At 35.9% G+C, this 25,960-nt stretch overlaps 1 protein-coding gene across 2 annotated transcripts in view; it reads right to left on the bottom strand.

Annotated features, from left to right (window-relative positions):
• Nucleotides 1-2,700: 2,700 nt before the first annotated feature.
• The window catches only part of CTTNBP2 (cortactin binding protein 2), an 89,616-nt gene continuing 66,356 nt past the window's right edge, over nucleotides 2,701-25,960 (bottom strand). For both annotated transcript variants that reach the window (XM_080579294.1, XM_080579295.1), the window contains exons 11-23: nucleotides 25,751-25,846; nucleotides 25,256-25,335; nucleotides 23,966-24,052; nucleotides 23,783-23,882; nucleotides 18,724-18,876; nucleotides 18,260-18,447; nucleotides 15,218-15,396; nucleotides 11,393-11,598; nucleotides 11,037-11,222; nucleotides 9,390-9,450; nucleotides 8,313-8,445; nucleotides 6,176-6,277; nucleotides 2,701-4,289 (exon numbers count right to left, since the gene is read on the bottom strand). In XM_080579294.1, coding sequence (XP_080435420.1) covers nucleotides 4,044-4,289; nucleotides 6,176-6,277; nucleotides 8,313-8,445; nucleotides 9,390-9,450; nucleotides 11,037-11,222; nucleotides 11,393-11,598; nucleotides 15,218-15,396; nucleotides 18,260-18,447; nucleotides 18,724-18,876; nucleotides 23,783-23,882; nucleotides 23,966-24,052; nucleotides 25,256-25,335; nucleotides 25,751-25,846 — 1,817 coding nt within the window. In that variant the 3' untranslated portion in view covers nucleotides 2,701-4,043. The remainder of the gene's footprint in view (nucleotides 4,290-6,175; nucleotides 6,278-8,312; nucleotides 8,446-9,389; nucleotides 9,451-11,036; nucleotides 11,223-11,392; nucleotides 11,599-15,217; nucleotides 15,397-18,259; nucleotides 18,448-18,723; nucleotides 18,877-23,782; nucleotides 23,883-23,965; nucleotides 24,053-25,255; nucleotides 25,336-25,750; nucleotides 25,847-25,960) is intronic.

The raw sequence follows: 25,960 nt of genomic DNA, 5'->3' as shown, positions 1-25,960 counted from the left end.
CTACCACCACCGCACCCCGCTTCCCAAAGCCCCCGGCAAGATGCTGCAGAAGTTGTTCTCTCCCTGCCCTCCAAGGGAGGTCCAAAAATTCTGCTCCAGCCACCGTACTCAGGCTGCGGCAGGAAATACCTTGGTGCCTGCCTCCCTAAGAAGGAGGAGGAAAACTGGCCCCCAACAGGTTTGAGAAGAGCACGTTACCTTCTAGAAAAATCATTCTGGGACTCGCCATTGGTGGTGTAACAGCTGCCAGGGCTGTTTGCCTGAACCCAAGCCGGGAAGCTGCACGCACTGTTCTTGGTGGAAAATAGAGCACAGTAGAAGGACAGAAAGGATAATATAATCCAACATAGTGGAAGAAAAAAATGAACAACAATGACCTTCATAAGCACAGGCTGAATGTTATTTAAGAGGATTTTTCTTCTGTTATGTGCTTTACTCCATATAAATTTGATAAAACAAACCAGACATAAAAAAAGAGCACCCCTCCCAAAGCACTTTGTAACTGAAAGCACACACCTACACTATTAAAGGGGTGTGTGTCTGCGCACATGTGTAATAAATGCCAAGGAGCGTGCTGACTCTAGTACTACAGTACTACTTTTACAGCCTGCTATGAAGAAGCCAAAAAAGATTAAAAGAGTGAAATTACCCCGCAAAGGATCTGTAGCCCTCCTTACGCACAGAGGAGAAGGGAAAAGGGCGGCCAAACTGCTCGCTCAGCACCAAGAACCTCTTAGGACAGCAAAGGCCACCCAAAGTTAGCCTAAACAAACTCGGATGTACACATCGACTCATCTTCGTAAATCTTACATACAAAATAACTACACAAAGCAGCTTGATCATCGTCATTAGCAGAAACTGCTCGCTGTGCTCAAAGTAGTCTGCTGTTCCAAAAACCAGTTCTGCTTTCACAGTTGCTTAAATGGTGCCTTACCAGCTTTAGCATTTTATGCATGAAATATCATATTTCCAGAATCTCTCTGTAAGCTCCACCTCTCCTATTCGCACAAACCTTGCGTCCCTCTGCCTGTCCCACCAGCATCAGAACTGCCCAACGCCCCATTCCCACCTTCCTGGGCTTTGGGGGACCACACCGCACTCCTTTGGCTCCCCAAAATGTGGCAGTTCTGGGAACCTTGGGAACCACTTCTGATTAATTCTGAATTAGCGCTTATTGCTAGAGGTCAGTTCAGAACTTTAAAATTTGTTTAAAATTTGTTGCATTTTATTTACTTACTATATCTAGAAAATAATCTTGAAATATTTTTCTCCTTTTTCTGTCAGCTTCGTGTTTTAGCTCTACCACAATTCGGCTATGATTTAGCATTGCTTGGCACTGGGGAGAAAAAAAAAGCCACGTAGGACTGTGGGTACAGTTATTCATTAATGGACAGTTAACTGCCGCCTAAAAATCTTGCAAAGCTAGCAACATGCAATACATTAACACATTTCCTTTATAAACCATCATATCCCCCACCAAACAATTTCCTGTTCTTAGTATAAACAATACTACTTCTAATTTTATTCACTAGCATTCTATGCCTAAGACACAAGAAGGCATGGAGACGAAAGATTTTGCCTTTTGTGAACCCAAAATAAGAGTAGTTGTAATTACAAGTGAAGTATGAGATATGCCGTTTGCAGCATCACAGGAAGAAACTGGAGACAGTGAAGCCTGTAACTCATGAACAGAGCCTTGCCTTGCTTCTGCACGATCTATCCCAATAATAAAGCACTGGAGAGGCCAGGCTCGCATCCAGACTATTTCATGGTTATGTGAGGGCAGGAACTGGTACAGCCTAATGAGAGCTTAGCAGTTTGGAGAGAAGACTGAATTAGCAGATCTGCAAAATACCATGTGATTAAAGGTGTATGAAGATCACAGACTGCGGTGAACTGACAGACAAACGGAATGATATCAGGCAGAAGTCAACCAGGTAAAAGATGCAGATGGACAGGGATTAGGACAGCAGGCTGGAAAGAAAAGATAACGAGAGGATTTAAAGGCACTGCTAAATTTAGCAACAGAGACTTTCAAACAATGAGCAGATGATCAAAGTTACCCAGTCTTCTGCAGATTTTATTTTCATTCAAAATACAGCACAGAAGACTTTTGATTCTCACAGACAGCAGACAGTCTGAAAATAAATCTAAAACCAGGCTTTAGGACACTGTGCCTAAGATGGTCTCACACAGAAACACACTGCTAACTTTTCATCTAAATGGGGCCTGCCACTTCTAAGGTGTATCTTCAAGTTAGAACAAATCTAGCTTTGAATTCACATATATATTTTTTTCCTTATAGCTCTTAAAAATATATACATTTACTGCTATTACAAATCTTGATATTGCAGCTTGTGTGGTAACTACTGCACATAAAGGATGCTAACTTCTGAGAGCCATTTCTCTGACCTACAGCATTTCACAGCTGACTCATTCTGCTGTAAAATCAACTGTAAAAGCAGCATCCCATTTTCCAGCACCAAAATTACTACCAAAATCAGCCTCTACAGCAATCACCCTTATTCAGTTCAATGTAACTACTACTCTTGCACAAAGTATTGAAGTGTTAATAAAACAGTGGTTACTGAAAATCATGATGCTTTCTACCCATACCATGAGGGAAACAATTACAGAAATAAACTTCTAATATACTGTATCTATAGAGGTAACACAAACACACAAACTAAGAGACAAAGATAGACGATATGCAGTACAAAAATTTTATTGACATGAGTTTGGGATGACTGTTTTACATATAAAGGTGAACTGGTAGGAAACAGTTTTGTCATTTTTTCCTCTTTCGGCTTTATCTTGAGAAAAAAGCTACTGTGGAAATTATAGGCGTGACCATGTCCATAGCTCTCAAAACCATCTCCTGATAACTCAACAGAAGGCAACTAAGTCTGACCTCAAGATAACTCTACATTTTTCTCTACATACCCAATGAGGTTTCTAGACAGCGAGCATTGCCACATTATAACAATGCACAAGTAAATAACTGTACTACCATAAGGAGAGACTGGGGAAATATTCCCTTCATAGAGACTCTGTCCTGGGAAAATGTTCTGCCTCTGTAGTGGGGAAAAATGAAAAAGACTTCATTTTCACTGCAACTCAAGTATCATTTCACAGCAATTACATCTTAAATCCACAATAGAAATTGATAATTACATAGTAACTCATGTTATCGCTACTCCGTTATCTCTCGTAATACTGTAGTTAAGCTTGTGCTCAAATTCCTTTCCATTAAAATTTGTTTCTGTAAAACACTATTATTTCTTGGGTACTTTAAAAAACACTAATGAAGCATATAATTTTTTTTACAGTATACAAGAAAAACTAAGTTAATAAATGACCACATTTTCTTCAATTTATCAAAGAATAAGAGTCTGAGAAAAATAACTTTTATTGCATTTTAATTTCTCAATCTCTTTCCTTTTTTTGAAAGATAGAAGTTGTAACACAAATTCATGACATTTAAGATGAAGAGAAGCTTGGGAGAAACAGAATTGCAATTCAGCAGGCAGATGATGGGGAAATCAAAGTATTTAATATGGCTTGTAGCTGAAATTAATTGATCTGCACTTCTGATCATTTTTGTTATTGCCACATTCCATTAATTTTTCATTAACTGAAGATAAAAACATGTCTTTAAAATGCATGTACAATAGCTTTAAGCCAGTACTGTACATATTGTGCAACTCATCTGAATGCAATTTAGCACGTGAACTTAATAGAATATATTTATGTACAGTATATACACAAACAGAATCTTGTGGTAATACCCCTGAATATTATCATTTAAACAAGAGTCATTTTCATAACAGAAAAAGAAATCTATGAAGGTGGCAAAACTGCCAGTTTCTGACATTTAAAACAATATAATTTCCAGCTGATTTACATACAAATAAAACTGTGGTCCTGTACAAACTTTACATTACAGAGAAACAGTTTATTTTAAAAAAGTATTTACAAATTTGAGTACTTGGTTCTTTGCAATAGACATTATGCGAACACAGAAAATTGTATAGTAGGCAGGTTTATTTATTAGATTTTTCTATTTGTTCTTTTTTGTGCAAATTCCAAATCTCTCTTTTTGTGTTGTTATCTGCTTCTATTTGCCTTGTATTACTGCTGCTGCTTTTTTTAGTATTCTGAGAAGGCTGGGTGATTTTACTTCTAGGTACAGGAAGAAACGATTTAACTCTTGAACCACCCAGCTCTGTCTTTGATTTACTGTTGCTGCTTTCTACAGTTCGACTGCTGCTGAGAGGACGGGTTCCATCCTGTGAATAAAAGAAAGCATTTTTTGTATAAATAATTATTGTAACTTGACCTGAAAAACGACCTCCCAACCCTCTGCCCCTACAAAACCTTTATTGTTTGCAATCCTTTGCAGTTTAATACAACAGTGTGTTACTACTTGGTGAACTAACTACGGCTTTTTTCTTCCTTCTATGATTGAAAGGAAATATCATGAGCATATTAAAATACCCAAAGAAGAAAAGTCAATGAGGTTTTTGCATTGGCATTTAAAAATATTAAATTTAATTCTCAAATATCTCAATTTTCAAAGTAACATTTTTTTTTTCTTTCATCATAGCAGAGAAATGGCAGCTGCAGCCACAGCTAAAAGGGAGAAATGGGCATTTAGTTATGCCTTACATTGTTAGAAGGAAATTTTAAAAGTAAAATAAATTCACTAGCAACAAATTATAGTGGAAATGAGCAGGTCAGCTGACTTGCCAAATTATCTAAGCATCGCTACTATATAAAGCTCTGATTTGGGCTGTCTGAAATTAATGTGTTTAGAGAAACAGTCAAAAGCAGTATACCTAAATGTGGATCTGCAATGTTAAAATTGTTTCAATTCAGTGGAGTCTGTTCTTTGGATTTCAAATAAAATTACAGACAATATTTTTAGTATTTTGAATATTTGAATATGAAAAAAGATGATGGTCAGGGTGGTAAGTCATCTCATCTAACTTCAGTTTTTTTAATGCTTAGGTGCACAAGTTAAACTATTTTCAGGGCTGCCATTGTACTGGCAGAGAATAGGCAGTGTACCTCCAAAAAACAATTTACCACAGTCAGACAGCGTCTGGGTTGATCTCTAGAGGAACCCAAGTCTCTGAACGCCTATTAAGAGAACATGGACAACAGACTCTGTGCTGGCTAAGGTTAATTGAGCTGTATGGTCACAAGTACTCTCAATGTTCAAAAACAATAAAGAAAATGGAATTATCATCCAAAGAATGAAAACTAAGGTGGAAATAGTACATCTTTACACTTAGTAGGGTTGTTTAACCCTTAAACAATTATTTTTAATTTCTGCAAAAAAGAAGAGCAGATAGTGGACCTGATATATATGCCAGTAGTATTCAGTGTACCTTCCCACTCTGAAGCTGCTCCTAAGGTAGTAAAGTTTGTTCACACTTAGACTATCTTTTTGCAGAGCCACCAACCTTATAACAGCGTGTTGCTTTTGGAATCTCATAAATAATATGCCAAGACAACTATAGAGCAATAGATAGCTAGGCAGAGAAATAAAACTTTTAAACAAGAAAATCCTACTTTTCAAAAACTCTGATTATATACCTTCTTAGAATCTTACCCACTGAGAGCTCTGACATCAGAGTGACTCAATTCTACTTAGATAAAAACACTTAGGAAAATATTGGTTTGAAATCTTACGTATTTTGGTAATCACTGCAAAAGTGGGTACAAAAATAAACCATGAGCCAGCAATTTTACATCAAGAATTTAAAAAAGTTTTCAGCTTTTGCAAACTCTTAAAATAGATTTACTTGGTTTAAAAAATGAAAAAAAAAAAAAAAGAAACCAGAGCTTTTATTTCTCTCAAAATCTGATACAAATAACTTACAATGTTGCAGGAATGTTAACAATACTTGGCCTAGGGAGATGGCTTCATATCAACATGAAAAACGTGTAGCAAATACATCCACTGTTTAATAAATCTTCGTTTCCATTAAGACACATGGAAGAAACTTGGCATGGTGTGTCCAGCGAGTTTCCTAAGAATCATGACAGTTTATTCTCATAATAAACAGGGCACTGGAACATTCATTCTTTGTATCCAATCAGGAACTCAGATTTTAGAGACACCTAAACTCTAGAAACTTTCACTACTACTACAAAACTCTTCACCTACCTTTTGTTTCGTTGTTTTACTTGGGTTAGTACCACTTGCTGAAAATACAGGATTGTTCTGAGAGTTGTTGAACATCAGTAGTGCATCCTTAGAATCTGCAATCTAATAAAGACAAGAAAATGATGAGTTCTTTATTATTCACACAAGAAATTATGTTTCTGTTTGCCAAATTTTGGAATCTTGACTTGATTTTCATGTAGTTGCGTAATGAGAATATATAGTAGCAATGCATAAATATCCAAAGAACAAGTAAAATAACTTTCCTTTTACTCTCGACAGCATTTAAAGGGGAGGGAGGGAAGGAGAAAGAGAGGGGGAGAGAGAGAGTGTTAACATTGACCATTGTCAGAGAAGACTGAACATCTTTTCCAGAGCAATACTATTTAGCGGAGCTTAAGGGCAGTTTCCTGTTACATTTTATCAAGCTTCAGGGATGTCACAGAAAGGAATGATCCTGTTCTCTTCCTCCTGCCATGTTTCTTTTCTGCTATATTCCACCAAAACTTATGATCACGAAGTAACAGATACAATCTGATCAGCCTTCTGACCTTGCTGAAAACTAGGTATTTTATCCTGGGGCATGGTGACCCGATTCACTCTGCAACTGCAAAAGTACTCAATCCCATCATAACAGAGGCAGCAGGAACATGCAGTGAAAGCGCAAATTAGAAAGTTGATGTGCTTATTTTGATGGCAGCCTGAAATTACATCTCACAAAGCAAGCATACAACAGCACCCTTACTTCCGTAAGCCTCTACCAGGCAGTTAGGGAATTAACAGAAATTACAACCATGGATGGTTCCACCCATGATGAGGAAACCGAACAAAAGACAGTGACATCTATCTCCTTCCTCATCTAACCCACATTTCCTTGAATTGTCAACAACCAATTACGTTTTAAATGTTATTAAACACAACTTTAAGTTGGTTACCATTTCTTTAAGCACATCCCATTCTTTCAAGGACAGATACCGTAAATCCCTGTTAGCTGACTTAGTGATTAGCTGACCAGCTTGGAGAATGTGACTCATCCAAGGATTGCAAGTACTTTTTTTATTAAAAAAAAAATCAATCAAAACAAACTACAACCAACCAACTCCCCCCCAAAACCAACCAACCAAAACAAAACAAAAATCACACAATGAAGGATTTAATTAAATACATTGAAAAATCTTCCCAAACATAGCATTTCTTAATAAAAATGTGTTTGTCTTCTAAGGATAAACAGAATACTTAATAAAGCAAAACTAATGAAACTATTGTTCAAGGAGATCCTAGAGGATATAATGGATGGCCTAACTAGACAACAGCCTAGGACTGAAGAAGCGTGCTTGCTCTCTCTGTGTTTCCAAAGACATGGATCAACTACTCCAGTCTGAACACAGCCTGCTGTCACAGACATCTACCTCAGCTGTGCCAGGAGAAAAACAAGGAAAATTAAAAAAATAGCCATAGATACAGGGAGATCTGGATGCTTTTGTTATGGAAGGAAAAGTGAGAAAGATCCACATCTCTACCTTCTGCTCAACAGGCCTCCCATAACACCCCAAAATCCATTCCAGCATAGAACTTAGTCATAGACTTATGAGTCTTGCAAGCCGCCTTTACCCTCTTCTGTCAGAAAAAAGAATTGTGCCAATCCATTCTTTCTTGCATGGTGCAGCAAAACGTAATTTTGCCTACACAGCAGATGAGCTTTGAGCCAGTTCTATGATGGCTAACGAGATTACATTAAAAAAAACAAAATGTGCAATGCATACTAAGAAAAACTTACTCTGTCTTTAGGACTGCAAAAAAGTTTCCCAGAGGAAGCAACGATAACATGAAAGATAATATGGGGAACAGTAATGCGGAGAAGGCTATTGTCTGCAGCGCTTATGAACTAATAAATTTCAGCCTCTACTGCAAAAAGCTCTGTGATACAAGACAGTGAAGGTGTAATTTAAAATAATGTGTATTAAACCAGAACACTCTCCTTCAAATGTATTATTTATTAGTTGACTTTGGTTTATTGCCAGCTAACTTTACAATTTTTTTTCAGTTCAAGCAGTGCTTGTAAATTAAAAATTTATTTTAAGCACGTAGCAAACAGCTGCATATGGTAATTATGTAAATTATTTAAAAGCCTTATGTTTACCTTGCTTATATCAGGCTCAGATTTGCTGGAACACATACTTTGAAGTTCCTGCACAAGATCTACTTCATCATCAGAACCAAGGGACAGCCTTTGCTCTAGATTTAATGTTCTCAATTGATCCTTCTCTGAAGACCTAGTAAAAAAAATAAAAAATAAATCCAAACCCAAAACAAAGCACAAACAAACCAAGATATAGAATTAAAAAAATAAATACTATATACACCTGGAAAATAGTAATTTCTTTCCAAATGTTTTTACTACTACAAACAGGAAAAATATCTAATTCCTTGGCAGTAACAGTTGTAAATATTTGCTCTTATCATATTAGACCTCCTGTCTATTCAAATTATTCTCTCTAACCTGAAATTCTAAGAAAGGATTCTTCTGCCCACTGTATTCAAAAACTTTCCTTTTTTTTTTTTTTAATGGAGTAATAACTTTTATTCTCATCTCTTCATTGGACTTAATTCCAAACATTTTGATTTTAAAAAGCCAGCATACTGGAAGTATAAAGTATTCTATGCTCTCTGTTCCTGTGAATATGGTGGCATAAAGGTTTCAGACTAAAGTCAAATCTCAAATGCAGTTCCATGTGACTAATTCATACCCTTTCTTAGAGAAACTCAGTATTATTTAGACTAAAGCGCAGGTATGGTACAACTTCAAATTGCCATTCAGTAAGCTAAAACAGCCAGAGGAGCTTTTCTTTTGTTGTTTGTTTGTTCGTTTGTTTTTTAAAATACAATGCCAAGTGAAAAAAGCATAAGGTTGGCTTTTTATGGCTGAATAAATATTACATAATACTCTAAAGTCATACGTTATTCTGTTACATAAAAAGAACACAAAGAGCTGCAAGGTTTGAATTACAGAAACTGATTCTAAAATTATACCTAAGTGTACAAATTTTATTTTCTCTCACATATGAAAATTAAATAGATTTCTTTTATTCAGATGGAAAGACAAAACACTATCAAATACAAACTCTTCATCCGTTCATTGTTAGGTGCTGGGTTACAACACCATTTCAAGATCTTTATTGTTTTCTACTTGTTACAAATATCAAAGATTAAAACTTACTTTGTGGCAAGAGAAGCTCTTTTCTTACAGTTTGGTTGCAACATAGTCTTAGATTTTACACCTGCAGAAAAGAGTGTTTGACTTATTAGTGTATTATTATGTCTGCTGAATTCTTCAAAAAATCTGTGATAAATGGGAAAATGTGTTCCCATTTACTGGCTAATTACATCAATAAAGTCTTCCAAAGTTCAGAATACGTCCCTTGAAACTGTTCAGAGTAGCATCAGGACCATATGGAACTGCTAAAATAGCAAAAGTGATGCCTTTTTGTGGAAGTCAGAACATCAGATTTCTCTGTAAAGCACCATTTCTGGTTCTCTCAAACAGAAATCACTTATGAATGGGAAAAGATTCAACTTCATTTAAGAAAACCCAAATAATCTGCCCTTACTTTTAATAGGAACAACAGAGCAGAAATGAAAGGCTGCTAAAATTAAACTCATCATGCTTTTTTATTTAAAAAAAAACACCAACTTATTTACAGATATTAACTCGACTCCAAAAGCATCTCTGCGTACAAAGTACAGTGCTAACCATGCTACTTCAGTTTATGTTCATCTGAGTTCTCCAAATCATAGTGGGATCTTAGTGGGATTAGATTAATCTTAGTGGGATTAGATTTGTTCACAATTCAAACAGAGAACTAGAAAGCAGAACTGGGACATTAGATTTGTAGTTCAGCAAAAGCAGGTTTCTTTCTGAACAAGAGCTGAAGAAATGAATAGTTCAATTTAACATTAAAAAGTACCAGGCATCAGGTATTTCAGTCTTTTATGTATAAGGCAATTGAGACTAAAATCTTCCTGTTTTTAAAATGAAGGAAAAAAAAATCCTCTAAATTCTTCCCTAACTCTCCTGTCTAAAGGAAAGTTACCTTCATTTTCAGAAAGCAAAAACAAGTAATTTGGTGTTGTCCTCTAGAAGTTTTCATGTTCGATATGGCATTTGGTTACAGCATTCCAAAGTGTCCCTTCTAGACAGATGTGTACTTGCAAAAGAATGAATGTTGCTTCTACATATATCCAGATGATATCTCTTTGTAATTAACTGCTTGTTAGATGGCTTATGATGTTGAGGTGAAAACACATTTCAAAAGTGTCAGCTACTAGTAGAGCTTCCACATTTATACACACCCATAAACCCAGTGACATAAAGCCTTACATGATATAAAGATTTAAAAACCAAGACAACCCTCTAAAACATTGTGTGTGTACTCTAAATCAGGTGCAGATTTAAGGGATGAAGGAGGGAAGCAATCAAGTAATGAAGCTTCCTCACAGCCAGTAGTGAGGAAGGGAATGACAGAGCATCACTCTCAGCAGTATGATGTGTAACTTGCTCTATCTTCCACCATCAGAGCCAAAGCCTACCTCATTATCAGACAACAGGAAGGGCATTATAAAAAAAAAAAAAAAAAAAAAAGGAATTGATTAGGTTACCTCATAGTGAAAAAGAAACATTTTTTTGGGGAAAAAAAAGTCATTTTTTTAAATGAGTAAACATAAACACAAGTGCTACTTTGTAGCAAATTTTTAATTCATGATGTGGAAAAAAAGTTATATTCCTATCTACTCAGTTTAAACCCCCACTTTTTTTTTTTTTGTTTTTTGTTTTTTGTTTCCCCACAATTCAAATAGAAAACTTTACCTTCAGTATTTGTCTCCTGCTTATTCCATGACTGGGAGGATAAGTGGCCTGACTTTTTGCGAGGACTTGTACTCACTTTTCTCCAAGAAGCATTCTCTCCTCTTTTCTTACCACAATTTTTGTAGCTTGAAACCATGGATAAAGGAAAGTTTCCACCCTTAAAATCTGCTATGTAATTATCTAACTCTGAAACAAAAATAGAACAATTTTAGAAAGAACTGTTGCAAATGGTGCTTCTTTGACTAATTTGTACAACTCTGTTATGTTTTGTGGAAGTCTTGCAAAAGGAACCAAACAGTTAAAAGCCCCGCTTTGGCAATATACTACTACTTGCCTTTCTGGTTGCTCACTCTTACCTGTTCTGGGTAGAGGACAGCCATGTAAAACAGCTTTATTTAGCAAGATACTGAGAGCAGCTTTAACAACAGCCTGTTGACCTTGACTGGGATTTTTTTTGGCTATTGTTTGTCCTGGTACAGACGGTCTCTTCACAGAGGCTCTGGAGAGTATTGCTTCTTGAACTCTGGGAGCTATCACAGCATTCCATAACTTGGACATCCACCTGTAGGTGCACAAACAATCCTTCAGCCTCAGAGAAAATTATCAACCCTCCAGATTTTGTGGGTAATACTTTGGGTAACACATCAGAGCTTGTGCTTTCAGGATGCACATATATTTTGGACATCCCTTTGTACCCAATATCAGCAAGGAACTGATTTTATTAAGGCAGGCTTTATTTGTTTGCTTTATATTCAATTATTTGACTTATTTTTTTTTCAGATGGCTTTGGCAAACTGTTTACCATCTGATGCTTTTCCTCTTTCAAATGAGAACATAAACCATCATTTTCTTTCTAAAGCTTAAAGAAAGAATGTCCCAGAAAAATGAGTATTTGTGTATATTAAAAAGAAGAAAAAAAAGCAAGCAAGCAAGCAACCAAAACAAAACCAAAAACAAATTCTCCTTCACCTTTGCCAGAACATGGAAAAGTTTCCATGCTTGCAGGTGTTCATTCATAGCATATTTGCTGCCAGGGTGGGAAAAAAGAGCTATTCAGTCCTGATTGCACCCTTTCTAGTATTCTTCCATTTCCAAACTCATCCAGCTTGCATGACCTTTCTTTTCATACAGCTGCCTTGCTCTCTCTCTCCTTTTGTTTATTTGGTCTATGGTGAACTGTGTTTCCAGGATGCTGTGGATTTTCCAGATTGTCTGGTTTAGAGACTGGGTCTGATTACAAAAAAATTGATTCAATGGGATGTGGTTCTTGTGGGATTTTTGCTTAAGAGAGAAATATTACACCTTTTTAGCACAGGAGTGAAAACTAAGTGTATTAGCAAATAAATTAGTGGTATTTGTCACAGCTTACAGTTCTCAGGGGAGAAAGGCTAGCAGTTTCAGGACTAAGGCTTATTTCACGCTATATCAATCTTTTTAAAATCAAATACAACTTTTTTTTTTTTTTCTCCCCTCCTTATTACCGTCTTGTGGGAGGTAGATGAGTAAAATTTAGAGCTACATAGATTATATCAAAGGCCTATATGAAATTACAGGCTATAATGATGTTTCAGCTTCGCAGAAATCCATTCAGAAAAAATGAAGACTAAAAAGTCTGTTTCACTGAGGTGAACCATATTCTTCATATGTTGATACACAGAAGCCATCTTATCACCCAAAATGATGGCTTTTTGGCTGGTTAGAAATATTTTTTTTTTTTAAATTTAGAATGCGTGAGTCATTTAATATATATTTTTTATTAGTTATGAAGCATAGATTGAATTTTTGTGACGTATAATTATACTCTAAAGTGCTTGTATAAGCTTGGTAAAAGTTGTATTAGTTCACAAAAGAATTAGTACAGTTAATAAGCTGTAAAATGCATATTTAAAATGTTCCTTTAAGCTTCTTAGCATGATGTTGTAGATACATTCCATATAGACACAGTTTGCTTCTGCTAGCTGACTTAAGCTATGAAAGTAAACACCGGTTTACTATAAATTGCTGAACTATAACTTTATCTCTCACTTTTTGCTTATGTAAGCTTCTGAAAGTCTGCAATGTTGCTAGTAGGAATAGTCAGAAATGAATGTTGCAGAGATTAAAATTAATTTAGCCCATTTAATCTAACAGTTAATGGTTGATGGGCTTTACAGTGCCATCCTCTCTTAATAAAATTCCAGCCTGGTGTTTAAATTCAGTCCTATGTTTGGTTTTCATTTGTGCACATTTTGATCAAGTCCCCAGTTCTTTGATGTATCCAATATTTTGGAAAGATATAGTATCACTCATCCCTGAAAAAGAGCTGTAAAAAGAAACTCTTCCCCATTGGAACATCATCATTAATTTTCTAGATCATAAACAAAAAAATGCAGCTAAAATTTTCCTCATTTATTCAGTCTACTCTCCAAAACATGTGAAGCTACATGAAACAGCACACAGCATGAAACAATTTCCTGTTATGCCTTCTCCCTCTCCCTCTCACTTTCCAGTTGCCTGGTTTTACCACTTACCTTGCGCTAACACCCAGCCCAGAACAAACTCAGTTTCCAGACAGCTGGCTACTATATTAATGAATTGAACTGACTCAGCGAGGCTTTGACAAATACAAAAAGCAGCAGAATAGCAGCGGAGAAGAGGGGCAAGAGGACAGGAGTGGCTAATTAGATTGAAATAACACCAACCAGTGAGCTGTTAATTAAACCTATTTATTGCTAGTTATATGACTACACCATTAGGCATCACGCTGCTAAACCTGAAGTGTCTAGTAAGTGCTCACTACAGCTGCTCTTTCTGATTGTTTACTAGTACACAAAAACTGCATTAAAATGAAGAGTCAGTTGGCATATCACTACTGTAAAAGGTATTATGGAGTTGTGGTAATTACCTCAAAATACTGCATTGTGAATCTAGTCAAGGTTACTCAGGACAAATCCAAACTGAGAAATGCATATTTAAGGTATCTAAGCAACACGTTTTCTGCCCTCTACTGATACCATTACAATAAATAACTGATTAAGACATTTCAGTGGACACGGATCAAGAGGAAGACAGGAGATAAATGCATGGTGTACTTTATTCATTTATTATTTCATAGCAACCATAACATTTTCAGCCAATGCTAAATCCACATTTAGAACTTGATAATTACTCTGGATATTAGAAAACCTTGCCCTTTAGAAAGAGGTGGAAAATAAACAAGCAAAATTTATCAAGATATGGACAGAGAAAAAGGTGAGAAAGCTAGTGTATGCGCTAAGAAAAAGACCTTGAACTAAGGGTGAGCAGAAGCTGGTAAGGGAGACAAGTCAGAGAGGGAACAGAAGGGACAATCAAGGAGAATGCTGTGAAACACGGTGAGAAAAGTAACGTCACATACCCCAAAAAAGCACATCATTTGAGTTCTGAGTAAGTCTGAATCTTAATTAGGGCTCGTTACATTTCTAATATAGCCAAACATCCTATCATGAAGTCAATATACCTTAAACTTCTGTAAGTATTTCTTGTTTCACTTGCTAATATTTGCAGAGGTTGGAATGTGAGCAGATGTTCAAGCAATACGTACCAGGCAGGAAAAGACAAATTTTCATCATTCTTCTTTGATTTCACTGGACATCTAACCATGTGCACAGAATGTATCTGCTTTATTTACTAAGCTAATACTTCCGTGAAACTGTATGTGTTTAGAAATGATACCAGACATTAGAAAGGGTGAGAAAGCATTCTACTTCTCCATATTTCTCTCATATGTAGCTTCAAAAGGAAACTTTACCAACTTTTCAAGCTCAGAATTCTTGATTCTTATTTTGATCTGTTCCCTAACGAAAAGTTTTCTTTACAGTACTGTCTTGGAATGAAGAACAGAACCCTTAAACGGTTGAGCAAAATTAGCCATTCCCGTACACACACTATTTTAGAAACTCTGTGTTGGAAAATAACTGAAAGGTCACAACAAAAGACTGATTTTCAACCAGTGTTAGACACCCAGTTCCCACTTCTGTCCTTCAAAATTGCCCTTCTGGTAATTAAATACCAAACAAAAGTCTTAAAGCTTTCAGTAACTTCCGCTAAAATACTTCCAAGGATGCTGAGTCAGATGAGTTTGGGGAGAAACATAACTGCTATATTGGTAGGAAATATTTGATTGGCACTGAACAGGGTCAAACAAGAAATAGAAATCTTACTTCACTGTTGCTTGGCCATGCCCTGGCACCACTGGACAAGAGAAGAAATGTTTTGGCCCCATAAGAGCTTCAGGTGCTCCAAGACGTGATAAGCAAGAGTTCAGCTGGTGCCAAACAGCAAGAATCCAGTCTATGATCTTGCACACAGGATCACATGGAGGAGGTACTTTGCCTCTGAACTGCAGAGAGAGAAAAGATGACTGACACAATGCAAGATCTCTGCTGTAAACACTTATACTGAAGCACCAAGAAGGCCTGTTTTTTTTTTTCCTTTTTTTTTTTTTTTTCCTCCTCCTGTCATGAAAACCAGAACAGACAAAAGCTGGTCAAACTTTTCTATGACATATACTGAAGTCTTCTTGTATCAGACCTTATTTCCCCAACTACGACTCCTTATCAGTGAACTGACATGCCCCTACTTTGTTGTGGGAAACTGAGACACAAATTTGACTGCGTTGCTTTTTATATGGTGTTTAAGATTTGAATTACAAGACGCATTTACCATATCCTATGCAATATGTGTAATAAAAATAGGGCACATAAAAGAATATACCATCACACTGAGCAGGAATGTCTGATCCAGGCATATACTGAGTGGGTTTCTAACTTAGTTTTATATTTAGTAGCAGTGAAGGAAAAACGCCTTCCTGTAAGACTTACATTTTTAGTATGCCTTGTTAAAGGAAAATTATTTGGTGCCAAAAAGATCTTCTATCTCATCTGAGTCCAAATTACAGTCTTCATCATCCTAATCCTAGGATTATCCTCTGGAACAGTTTGAATTAAAGGAAGCTTTAAAAGATGCACTAGGGATAGTATTTGCCAGCATTGAAGCCAGAGCTTCTTGAACAACTAACAGAGTCTACAGGTGAACAATTTAATATTAATGTAGAAAAACGCTTAAACTGTTCCAAATACATCTCCAAAACAAGGAGAAAAAGAACTTTTAATCTGAAAACATGAACATTAATGCACAAGTAAGTTATTAAAATAAAGAGCAAGTATCTATGAAATAGTCTACTGTTGTACTGTTGAAACAATGAAGGTGCTTTTATTTTCCCTTAGATTTTAAAACAGATTAATTTTTCTTCTACTTTTTACATTGGTCTCCCCTATTTTAAAGCCCAAATCATTTGGCGTACACATGTTAAAAAACAAAAACCAAAACCATGTTAATACACTGGGCATTCATAGTCATTATTTAAGATGAAGATACAAGAAGACATGCTGTTTCTTTTTGTGTTTTTTTTTTCTTCCTCCAAATAGCCACCATCAGCAGACATGCTTTCCCGAAAAAAAAAAATAAATAAAAAATGAGCCAATTACCCAAATTCTGTTCAAGTTCAGTCAGAGGTAGGAACCTATTACACTGTTAGACTCTTACCTGTGAGACTAAGGACTGCTGTTAAACTAAACAAAATAGCCTGAAAATGACATGTTACACAATGCTGCAGGTAGTCAAAGCAGCTTGATCCAGCCCATGCCTACGACCAAGTCAAAATACAGCAGCTTCTGCAACTGCCTGCTTTGCTGTATTTCTTGGCCTTGTACTTAAATGAAGAAAAGTCCTTCTCTCTGATCTTTAATGACCTAGGATCAAAGTGTTCCTGTCCTTTCATAAAGGAACTTCACACTTTAGGTATTCTCCAGTGTAAGCTTGAGAACACAACCTCTATCCTTAGAGGATGAAGGAGAATTCTGATACATACTTTTGCACTGTCCTCTGGTCTGTATCTCATTCCAGCACTACGGCATATTTGCAAGACAAGTTTCAACCATCCTACCTTCTTGCCTACACACAATTGCTACTCTCCTCCATCCTTTGCAAGGATTCTGGAAATCATTCAGACTCAACCAGACAACCGCTCATAACGATTTCAAAGATTTAAAACTTATGGGAAAAAAAAGTAAACATGAGAAAAAAAAGAAACTGTAAAAAGTAATCTAAGAGGAGTAATCTGGTAAGAGTTCAACTGATACATTCCCCTTTATTCTTTATATTCTGTATTCCTGTTCTTGCTATTAAAGTATATCTAAGAATGTTTTAAAATTTGCTCACTATCATGACTGAAATTTAATCTTTACAATCTCTACAAATCAGTAAGCTTTTATAAATGAGACTGTGATAGATGGCACAGGGTACGAAAGATGACTTCCCCAAGGATAACCAAGATATGTACAGCTGTACACTCTGAACTAACACTAGGTCTGCTGTCCCAGATCAGGACTCTGTACTACTGAGTTCTTCCTATTCCTAGAACAATCTCTCTTTTTAAGCATGTCCAAAACTCTGTGGCCAAGATTATCTTCCTTTGCAGCTGTTCTGATTAAACTCCCCTCCCCCTCTCTAACACTGCCTAACTGTCTACAACAGCTACTATTACACTGGAATGTTTTTTTTCCAAATAACGTTCAAAATTCCAGTTCTGCTTTTGCCCATGTTTTTTTTTCTTTTTTTTTTTTTTTTTTTTCTTCTCCCATTTCCTATCCATTTATTTACTCATTTTAAAACAGGCTTCCCATCTTTATTCTCTTTTGGTCTTTTGTTCCAACTTCGGCAGGCCTATTGGCTCAAAACAACCTCCTTACTAATGTTTCTCACCTCTCTTTCCTGTTTGAATTCCTTACGAAAACTCTTTTTGCTGTTTAAAGCTTAGACAATACACACGGGGCATATAACTATCCTATTTTAGATGTACAGACAATTTATTGAGAAAGGGATTTAATATTTGCTGAACAGATTCTTCTTTATCATGCTCACACAGAAGATGAAAAAAATTACTGAAGGAGATTTCATATGGTGGATAAGCAACTACATGCAGTATTATTCTTGTAGCCAACCTGTGTGTTTATGCCACAGTTACATACTTTCCTATATCAAGTCAAGCATGACATTTACAGATAGGCAGCCCAAATATTCTTGGAAATATATTTTTCCTGAAACAATTCCGTTATCTGATCAGCTTTTGACATTACCACTGTACATATTTCATAGACTTAGTGATAAACAAAATCAGTGAAGCTGATTCAAATTGTGCTTACCTTGTTTATAACTTTTCTTCTTAAAAACCTTTGAAGCAAACCACGCATTGGTTCCCCATCCCACCTAAGCTGAACCCAACGGAAATGCTGCTGGACTAGCAAGTCAGAGCCATGAAGATGACACTTCGCAATTGTCCCCAGTAAAAAGCAGTTTTCATGAAAGTAAAAGGCACCAGAAGCTCCATTTGCTAAAAATGAAACATAAAACATTTTACTAAAATACCCAAATGCCACTACCTGATTTCGTATTAAGTAACTGTGTCTTGTTTTTATTAGAAAGATAAAAACAAACCACAAATTATCCTTAAAATTTAACATGCTGATTTTAGCTAATCGTATTTTGCAATAAAACCACAAAAACTGAATAAATTATGTTTTTCTCCTCCAAGTTCCCCTCCAAGTGTTGTGTATTATAATAAAACCATAGTAAAAACATTTCTCCATACCAAATTCTTTAAAAATACCTCTTTGAATAGTGCAAGGATTTTCCGAACTACGGTTCTCAAGAGGTGCCAGAAAATCTCCTAGTAATTCAGATAAAGAAGCTCTCTCCAGATTTTCTAAAATCACAATGGTTGTCTTGCTTACAGGAGGCTGTTTAACTGGGACAAGACAAGCTGAAATATAAAAATCCCATTAATGTCTACTTATAAAAATTGATTTTTATTTATGTATACAGTTTTAATGTTACTCATGCAACAAAGGCTTTTTTATATTTTATTTTTCCTTTTAACATGTTCTACAATATATTCAAAATGAAAAGCATAAAAACAATGGAAAGAATCTCACACTGTGCAGTAAGGAAAAAAAAATAAAAAGCTAAAAATAATCCTGAAATGACTATAATGGAATCTTCATATATAGAAAGGATTTTAGGACACTGAAAATAAATAGCAAGACGATAGCAGAGATCTCTGGAAACATTTCTTTCATTTGCTGCTAATACATCTTAAGCTTTTAACATGTACTCTTTATTCCATGCAGTGATAAATAGATAAAGAACATTCCATGTTCATATGAAACTTAATCACTTGGTGAGATTAACTATTTATTTGCTACTATCCTCTCTTCAAAAGGTCACTCCATATCTCTAAGAATCTTCTAAACAATCAAAGCTAGTTTGAGGCTAGTTTGATTACAAATAGTAGCATCTGAATCTAACAGGCATTAAAGTTATATATTTCATTTTTTCACATTTCAAATATTTTCCATTATTTTTTTTTGTGATTTCAACACCTTATAGCCTAAATAGCCATTGTTATAGAATCATAGAATGGTTTGGGTTGGAAGGGACCTTAAAGATCATCTAATCCCAACTCCCTTGCCATGACACCTCCCGCTAAACCAGGTTGCTCCAACCTGGCCTTAAACACTTCCAGGGACAGGGCATCCACGACTTCTCTGGGCAAACACTTCTCTTTGCAAGTATTCCCGTAACACAAAATCCGAGAACAATGCTTCTCTAATACAAATATTAAACAAAACACTTGTCCTGAGTGTCCTTTGCTTTATTTCAGAACTTTTTGAAGGTGATACAAAAGATGGTCATGAAGGAAAATGTTGAGTAACAGTGCAAAACCAGAATGGCTATCAGTTATAAAAATAATGTAAATCACAAATACTATAAAGGACATTAAAAGCAAAACAAAACAAAACACACACACAAAAACTCCCAAAGAAATCAAAGAATTTAATGGGTGAAAACCAGAGAGTACCATGATCTTCAACACAATACTGAAAGCGCAAGGACACAGGAAGTCTGGAAAATAACAGGCACATCAAATTATGCAGTCTCAGCTTGTTTTGTTTAGGAAAAATAAACTTTGATAAAGAACAAGAATGGTCTCCAAATACATGGTATACATACATGGGATGTAAATGTTATGAGGGGAAAGAGCTAGCTAAAATAAACAAACAAAAGAAATCATCAAGAGAGCAAACATTTAAACCATACATTAAAAATTCAGGCTGGAAATCAGATTTTAAACATGGGAATGTAGTCTGGAACAGACTTCCAGAAAGACTCATTGAAAACAAGAAAAAAAAAACAACAAAAAATGAGTAGGGAGATCTAGCTAGTTTTCAAAAATGTATAATATGTTGTTAAGAAACTGTAAGATAGTTGCTTGCAGTACCTGGGCATTGAATTCAGTGATGCACTCACTGTTCTTCACTTTCGCCTAAATTAATCACCTGCACTTAGGGGCAAAACTGACACCTCTCTGAGTTTCTGTTGATTAAGAATATTAGAAACAGATCAGTTCTAATTACTTGTATCACTTAGGCTTGAACTTGCTCGGTATTTACAATGCTAAAGGTAACGGTACTTCCAAATATGAAATTTGCCAGAAGAAAGCAATTGACTGAGTTCCAGCAGACAAATATACACTTCTTCACATGTTAAAGCTGGGCAGCAACACATTAAGTGTTTGTGCTAGGTGAGAAGGAGATTGAGATCAGTCTTTGAATATATTTAGGTTATGGGTGAACTGAAGACACTGATGTCAGACCTGTTGGTGATCATAAAGAAATCTTCAGATATTTCAATGCCACTGAAGGAGAAGCCAAGACCAAGAGGGCTTTTCTGGAACCTATAATGTTCTTTTATTTCCAAGAGACCACATTCTTATGGGTCTGGAAAGCTTTTGAAGTTCTATGAGGAGGACATGAGGTTGCATGCAAAATCCCAGAAGTCAAAAAGACAACAAACAAACAAAAACAACAGCCAAACAAAAAACACCCAAGAAGATTTGACAAGAAGATTCTTCCAACCGGCAATTCCCTGAAGTTTTGGCTCACTGAATACTTTGGTTTCCCATCCTACATGACCTTCACTGAACCATACTCATTTCTGCAGTGACTGACTATAGCTGATGATTGCTGTTTACATATTTGCAATTTCCTGATTATTACTGCCCTGTTTTACTAAGAGGATATGGCTGGGCAGCAGGGAGGACAGGTTTACCAAGTCCTAAATACAATCCTCTGGGTCTGATGAAACCATTTTGAGGGAGGAAGAGAGAGCTCTCCTAGGGGAGAAGATGTGACAAAACAATAGGGAAAGAAACAGATATCAGAACAGACTCAGACAGCTGTCACAAAGCTGAAATGCAAGCACAGGCTATTAAGAAAAGTGTGTTACTGACTTGGAGCAAAGCATTCAAAAAGTAGCTTTCCTACAGACGCAGAGGCTAGTAAATAAACCAGACCATGAATGAGTTTCTGGCCTGCAGGGTAAACACCAAAGCCTAGCTGAATTCTAAGTGGTGTTCTTCTCTCCCAGCAATGTGGTGGCACTCAAAATGATATGTGGGAATAATCACTGGCACACGTTACCTCCCAGCTGTGATTGGGATTTCCTGGGAGAGCAGAAACTGACATAGCCAGAAATTACACCAGGAATCACAGAATCATGGAATAATCTGAGTTAGAAGGGACCCACAAGGATCAGCAAATCCAACTCCTGGGTCTGTACAGGACCACACAAAAATCAGACCCTGTGTCTGAGAGCACCGTCCAAACACTTCTTGAGCTCCAGTTGGCTTGGTGGTGTGACCACTGCCTTGGGCAGCCCGTCCCAGTGCCCAGCCACCCTCTGGGTGCAGAACCTTTCCCTAACCCCCACCCTGACCCTCCCCTGTCCCAGCCCCATGCCGTTCCCTGGGGTCCTGTCGCTGTCCCCAGAGAGCAGAGCTCAGCGCCTGCCCCTCCGCTCCCCTCGTGAGGGAGCTGCAGGCCGCCATGAGGCCTCCCCTCAGCCTGCTCTGCTCTGGGCTGAGCAAACCAAGGGACCTCAGCTGCTCCTCGTATGTCTTCCCCTCTAGACCCTTCACCATCTTCGTAGCTCTTCTTTGGACACCCAATTGTTTCATGTCCTTCTTATACTGTGGCACCCAGAACTGCACACAGGTCTGCCAATACTGAGAAAGAAAAGTTAGGGGCTGATCCTCTCAAAGCTCTGTCTCAAAGTTTCACCGTGATAGAACATGAGACTGTATCCACAGACATACCAATTTCAAATGCCTAAAACCCAGGCTCTTTCAATAGAGAAAGTGAAACATAAAATTCATAGCTTGTGAAATACAAGGCTATCTCAAAAAGTAATGACATGTCACATTTATTATTAACGTGAATGAACATATTGGATGAAAGGTAAAATTTAAATCCTAGCACTCTAGAATAAGCCAGAGTAATAAAAGAAAGGCCCAGCATTTTTGGATGAAAATTAAGTCTTGCTACCAAGGTTAGATTCAAACTATATTGCTGTTTTTTCTTAACAAAAAGTATAACTAAAAACTTATGAAACAGTAATGGGAAAAAAAAAAAAAGGAGAAGACTTCAAAGGGGTGAAACCAGCTGCATAGCTGAGAACTGCTTTCAAACAGCAAAACTGTATTTGAGCCAAAATTAATTTGGACAGTACCAAACACGAAAAAGCGTCCTATCACCCTTCAGGCTCTTACATTAATACCTTGTGTGTAACATGTTATATATTACAAATTATTTTATATTTCATATACATTGCTATATATTATTATTTTTATATATTATTATTATTACTACTGTATGGTTAATACTGTGCTGAAATAAAAGAAATCCCAGCTTAAACGTATGAGTATGCAGAATGCAGTATAACCTGCTTATGAACAAACCCTCCAGAGAAAATTTTACCTGGTCCTTTACTTCTAGCATTATTCTATTACTTTTTTTATGTCCTCCTTGCTACATCTGACTGATCCATGTGTCTCTATTCTTCTGGTTCCACACTTATTTTGACCATTCTCACTGTCATCCTACTTTGGCTACTGTGACCTTTTTTTCACTCTTATCAATCATGCATTGTGAACATACACAAGTACAACCTATGGAGCACTCTGAGAATACTTCATTGTGGAGCACCCAAGTAAAGGGAACTTAGCCTACAAGTAATTATTCCCATCTATTAAAAGAAAACTATTCATTTTAACAGAAATTTAACTTTATCCTGGAATAATAGGATACAGAATACAAGCACACTAACATTCGCCTTCCCCGATGACAAAAATTGGGCACAGAACCTCACTTAAGTATCTAGTAAACAAGCATATATCAAAAGCAAGTGATCTGGCTTTTTAAGAACTAGTAATTATAACTTCTCTTCCCATATATATTTAAACATTTGAACAGCTACAATAAGGCAATAATACTTTCATTTTTCATTCAGTAGGTTTGAACCATAGCAATCAACTTAAAGGCTCACAAACAAAGGGAAAAAGGAACGAAACAGAAAAAAAGCCATATAACAAACTATTAATTTTACTTAAATATCATGAACTTTTGACAGAGCTCCCTACTGGATTGTCGTATTTATTTCTACCTCAGTTTAGACGCTTACCATTATTCCCCAAATAAAATCATGGAAAACCATGAGTTCTGTTAAAACATGTCACCCACTGTGCAAAATGTTTTAATGTATTTATTTTCTTTGTAAAATTAAAAACTTTCCTACAAATTACCAAAGTCAATCTGCTGAAATAAGCTTACCGCTACTGATGAACAGTTCTGCAAGCTGCTCCTTGGAGAAACCAGCATCCACTTCAACTTTAACGATATCACATGTAGATCCTGCAGCCACCTGTTTTTGCTGTGTTGAAAATGTATAGATTTGGTGAAATGGTACATACTCCAATTTGCAAAATGATTTACGATATATGTTTGTGTTAATACCTTCATGCAGGCCGCTATCTGATATGCTATGTAGTCTTGCAAACTTCCTTCTGGACCATGGAAGATGACGTTACGGTATTGTTCAACCTACATATGGACAATACGTTATTCTTGAAAGTTCATAGACTTGATTTTTATTTTTTTTTTCTTTTACACACATGAGAATCAGAGCCTAATAAATGATGAAATTCTTTGTTTTGCACTACTGGAGTTGATAATTCTTACTATATAAGATATAAAATAGACAATGTTTGCGTACCACAATATTTTCAAAGGGGAAGTTCCTATTTATATCTTTATTTGTAAAACCATATAAAAAAATATTCTTTTCATTAACTTGAATATTCATGTAGGAAGGACATGTCTAGGAATCACAGATAATCACATTTCTTGATTCACATTAGAATAGATATATCAAAATAATGTTACAATCATTAAAGAGTAGTTTAAGTCACTGCAAAGGACTTATGGACTTAGTGTAAGGACTTTATTTCCAGTTGAAATGGGTTAATTATAAAATTATGGTGTAGCAGAATAAAAATTATTTTGTCCATCTTAACTGTTACTATTACTATTAGATAGATGAACTATTACTTCATCTATAAAAAGTAATTAAGAGAATACACACACATCATTGTGCAATATTGTTGAACACAGCAGAAATCTATGACATACAACTGCTCTTCTAAGCAACCTAAAATGTTATCCTAGGACATAGCAGAATTTATGTAGTTTTTTAAACTAATTCCGATTTGATGATCAATGTTAAAACAAATGATCTAAGAAAGTTAACTCACATTACCCAATTATCCCTACATTTTCAGATATTAAATAACTTATAGGAGTTACAGGATATGTATATATACACACATATATACACACACACACACACATATATACACACAGATATCTTTTATATATATAAGCTGATAATAAAATTAAAGTCTCAAATAATTGCTTACATGATTTCTAATTTACTTTTCCGTCAAAAAGTAGAATGAAATCACTTTGGAAAGAAATAAGATATCAAAGATTTTTTTAATATATTTTCTTAAACATTAGTTAATCAGATGGCAATTGTTTAAAGAATGAAGGGAATGCCCTCACATGACTAAAATTATTGGGAGAATGTTTAGTGGGAATTTTATTTTAAAGTAGCAGCTTTCATCCTACTTAATTTTTTAGAAATCTTGACATTCCTAGAGTAGGAGGCTTTTTTAAAGTCACCTCTATTAATGTAATAATTTCACATATGAATAGCATGTGGAGAGAAGTTAGCTTGGTACTCACCAGGCGGAGGTAATTCTGAAGAGTCTGAAGATGGATCATAGATGCGTAAGTCACACTATTTAGGCAGCCTTCTTGAGGTCCTTTAAAAAACAGATAAGCAAATAACATTTCTAAATCTCTCATGTTGATAAGCATGTATAATGGATACACATGCTTTTTATACTGTTTCTACAGCGACCTCCTAAAATTACAGGCTATGCAAATTAAAATAACAAAGAAATGAAAGGCATCTAGCTACACAGATTCAGAGTTATCCATGACATACGTAAAATGGATACTACCATACAATCAAAAAAGACAGTAGGGCTTTTGTGTGCCACCATATTTTCTAAATGTTGTAAGCCCTTTCAAATCAAGCTAAACAATTGACCGGATATGATATTTCTAAGGACTGAGTAATGTTGAAGAACAAAACCAGCAGTAAATGATTCTCAAATTATGTATTTCATGGAGTGTTTAAACAGTCAAAACTGAAAAATATGAATTGAAAATTACCAATCAAAAACACTGTGATATGTTCAGCTCTGTTCTTCTTCAGAAAGTCCCATGGTGGTTGGGAAAAAATCTGACCTGTTGACCATGAAATGTTTCCTATCAAAAAGAAAAAATGAGAGATTCTTTGCATCTATGTAAAGTATCCTATACTTACACATATACAACTACTTACAGATTGTTTGTATACACTGACCAATTTGACAAATAGAC

This window comes from Anser brachyrhynchus (assembly GCF_964034855.1).
Source record: "Anser brachyrhynchus genome assembly, chromosome: 1".
Taxonomy (NCBI): domain Eukaryota; kingdom Metazoa; phylum Chordata; class Aves; order Anseriformes; family Anatidae; genus Anser; species Anser brachyrhynchus.
Note: the sequence above shows the minus strand (reverse complement) of the source record. Positions and strands in the feature narration are given on the sequence as shown.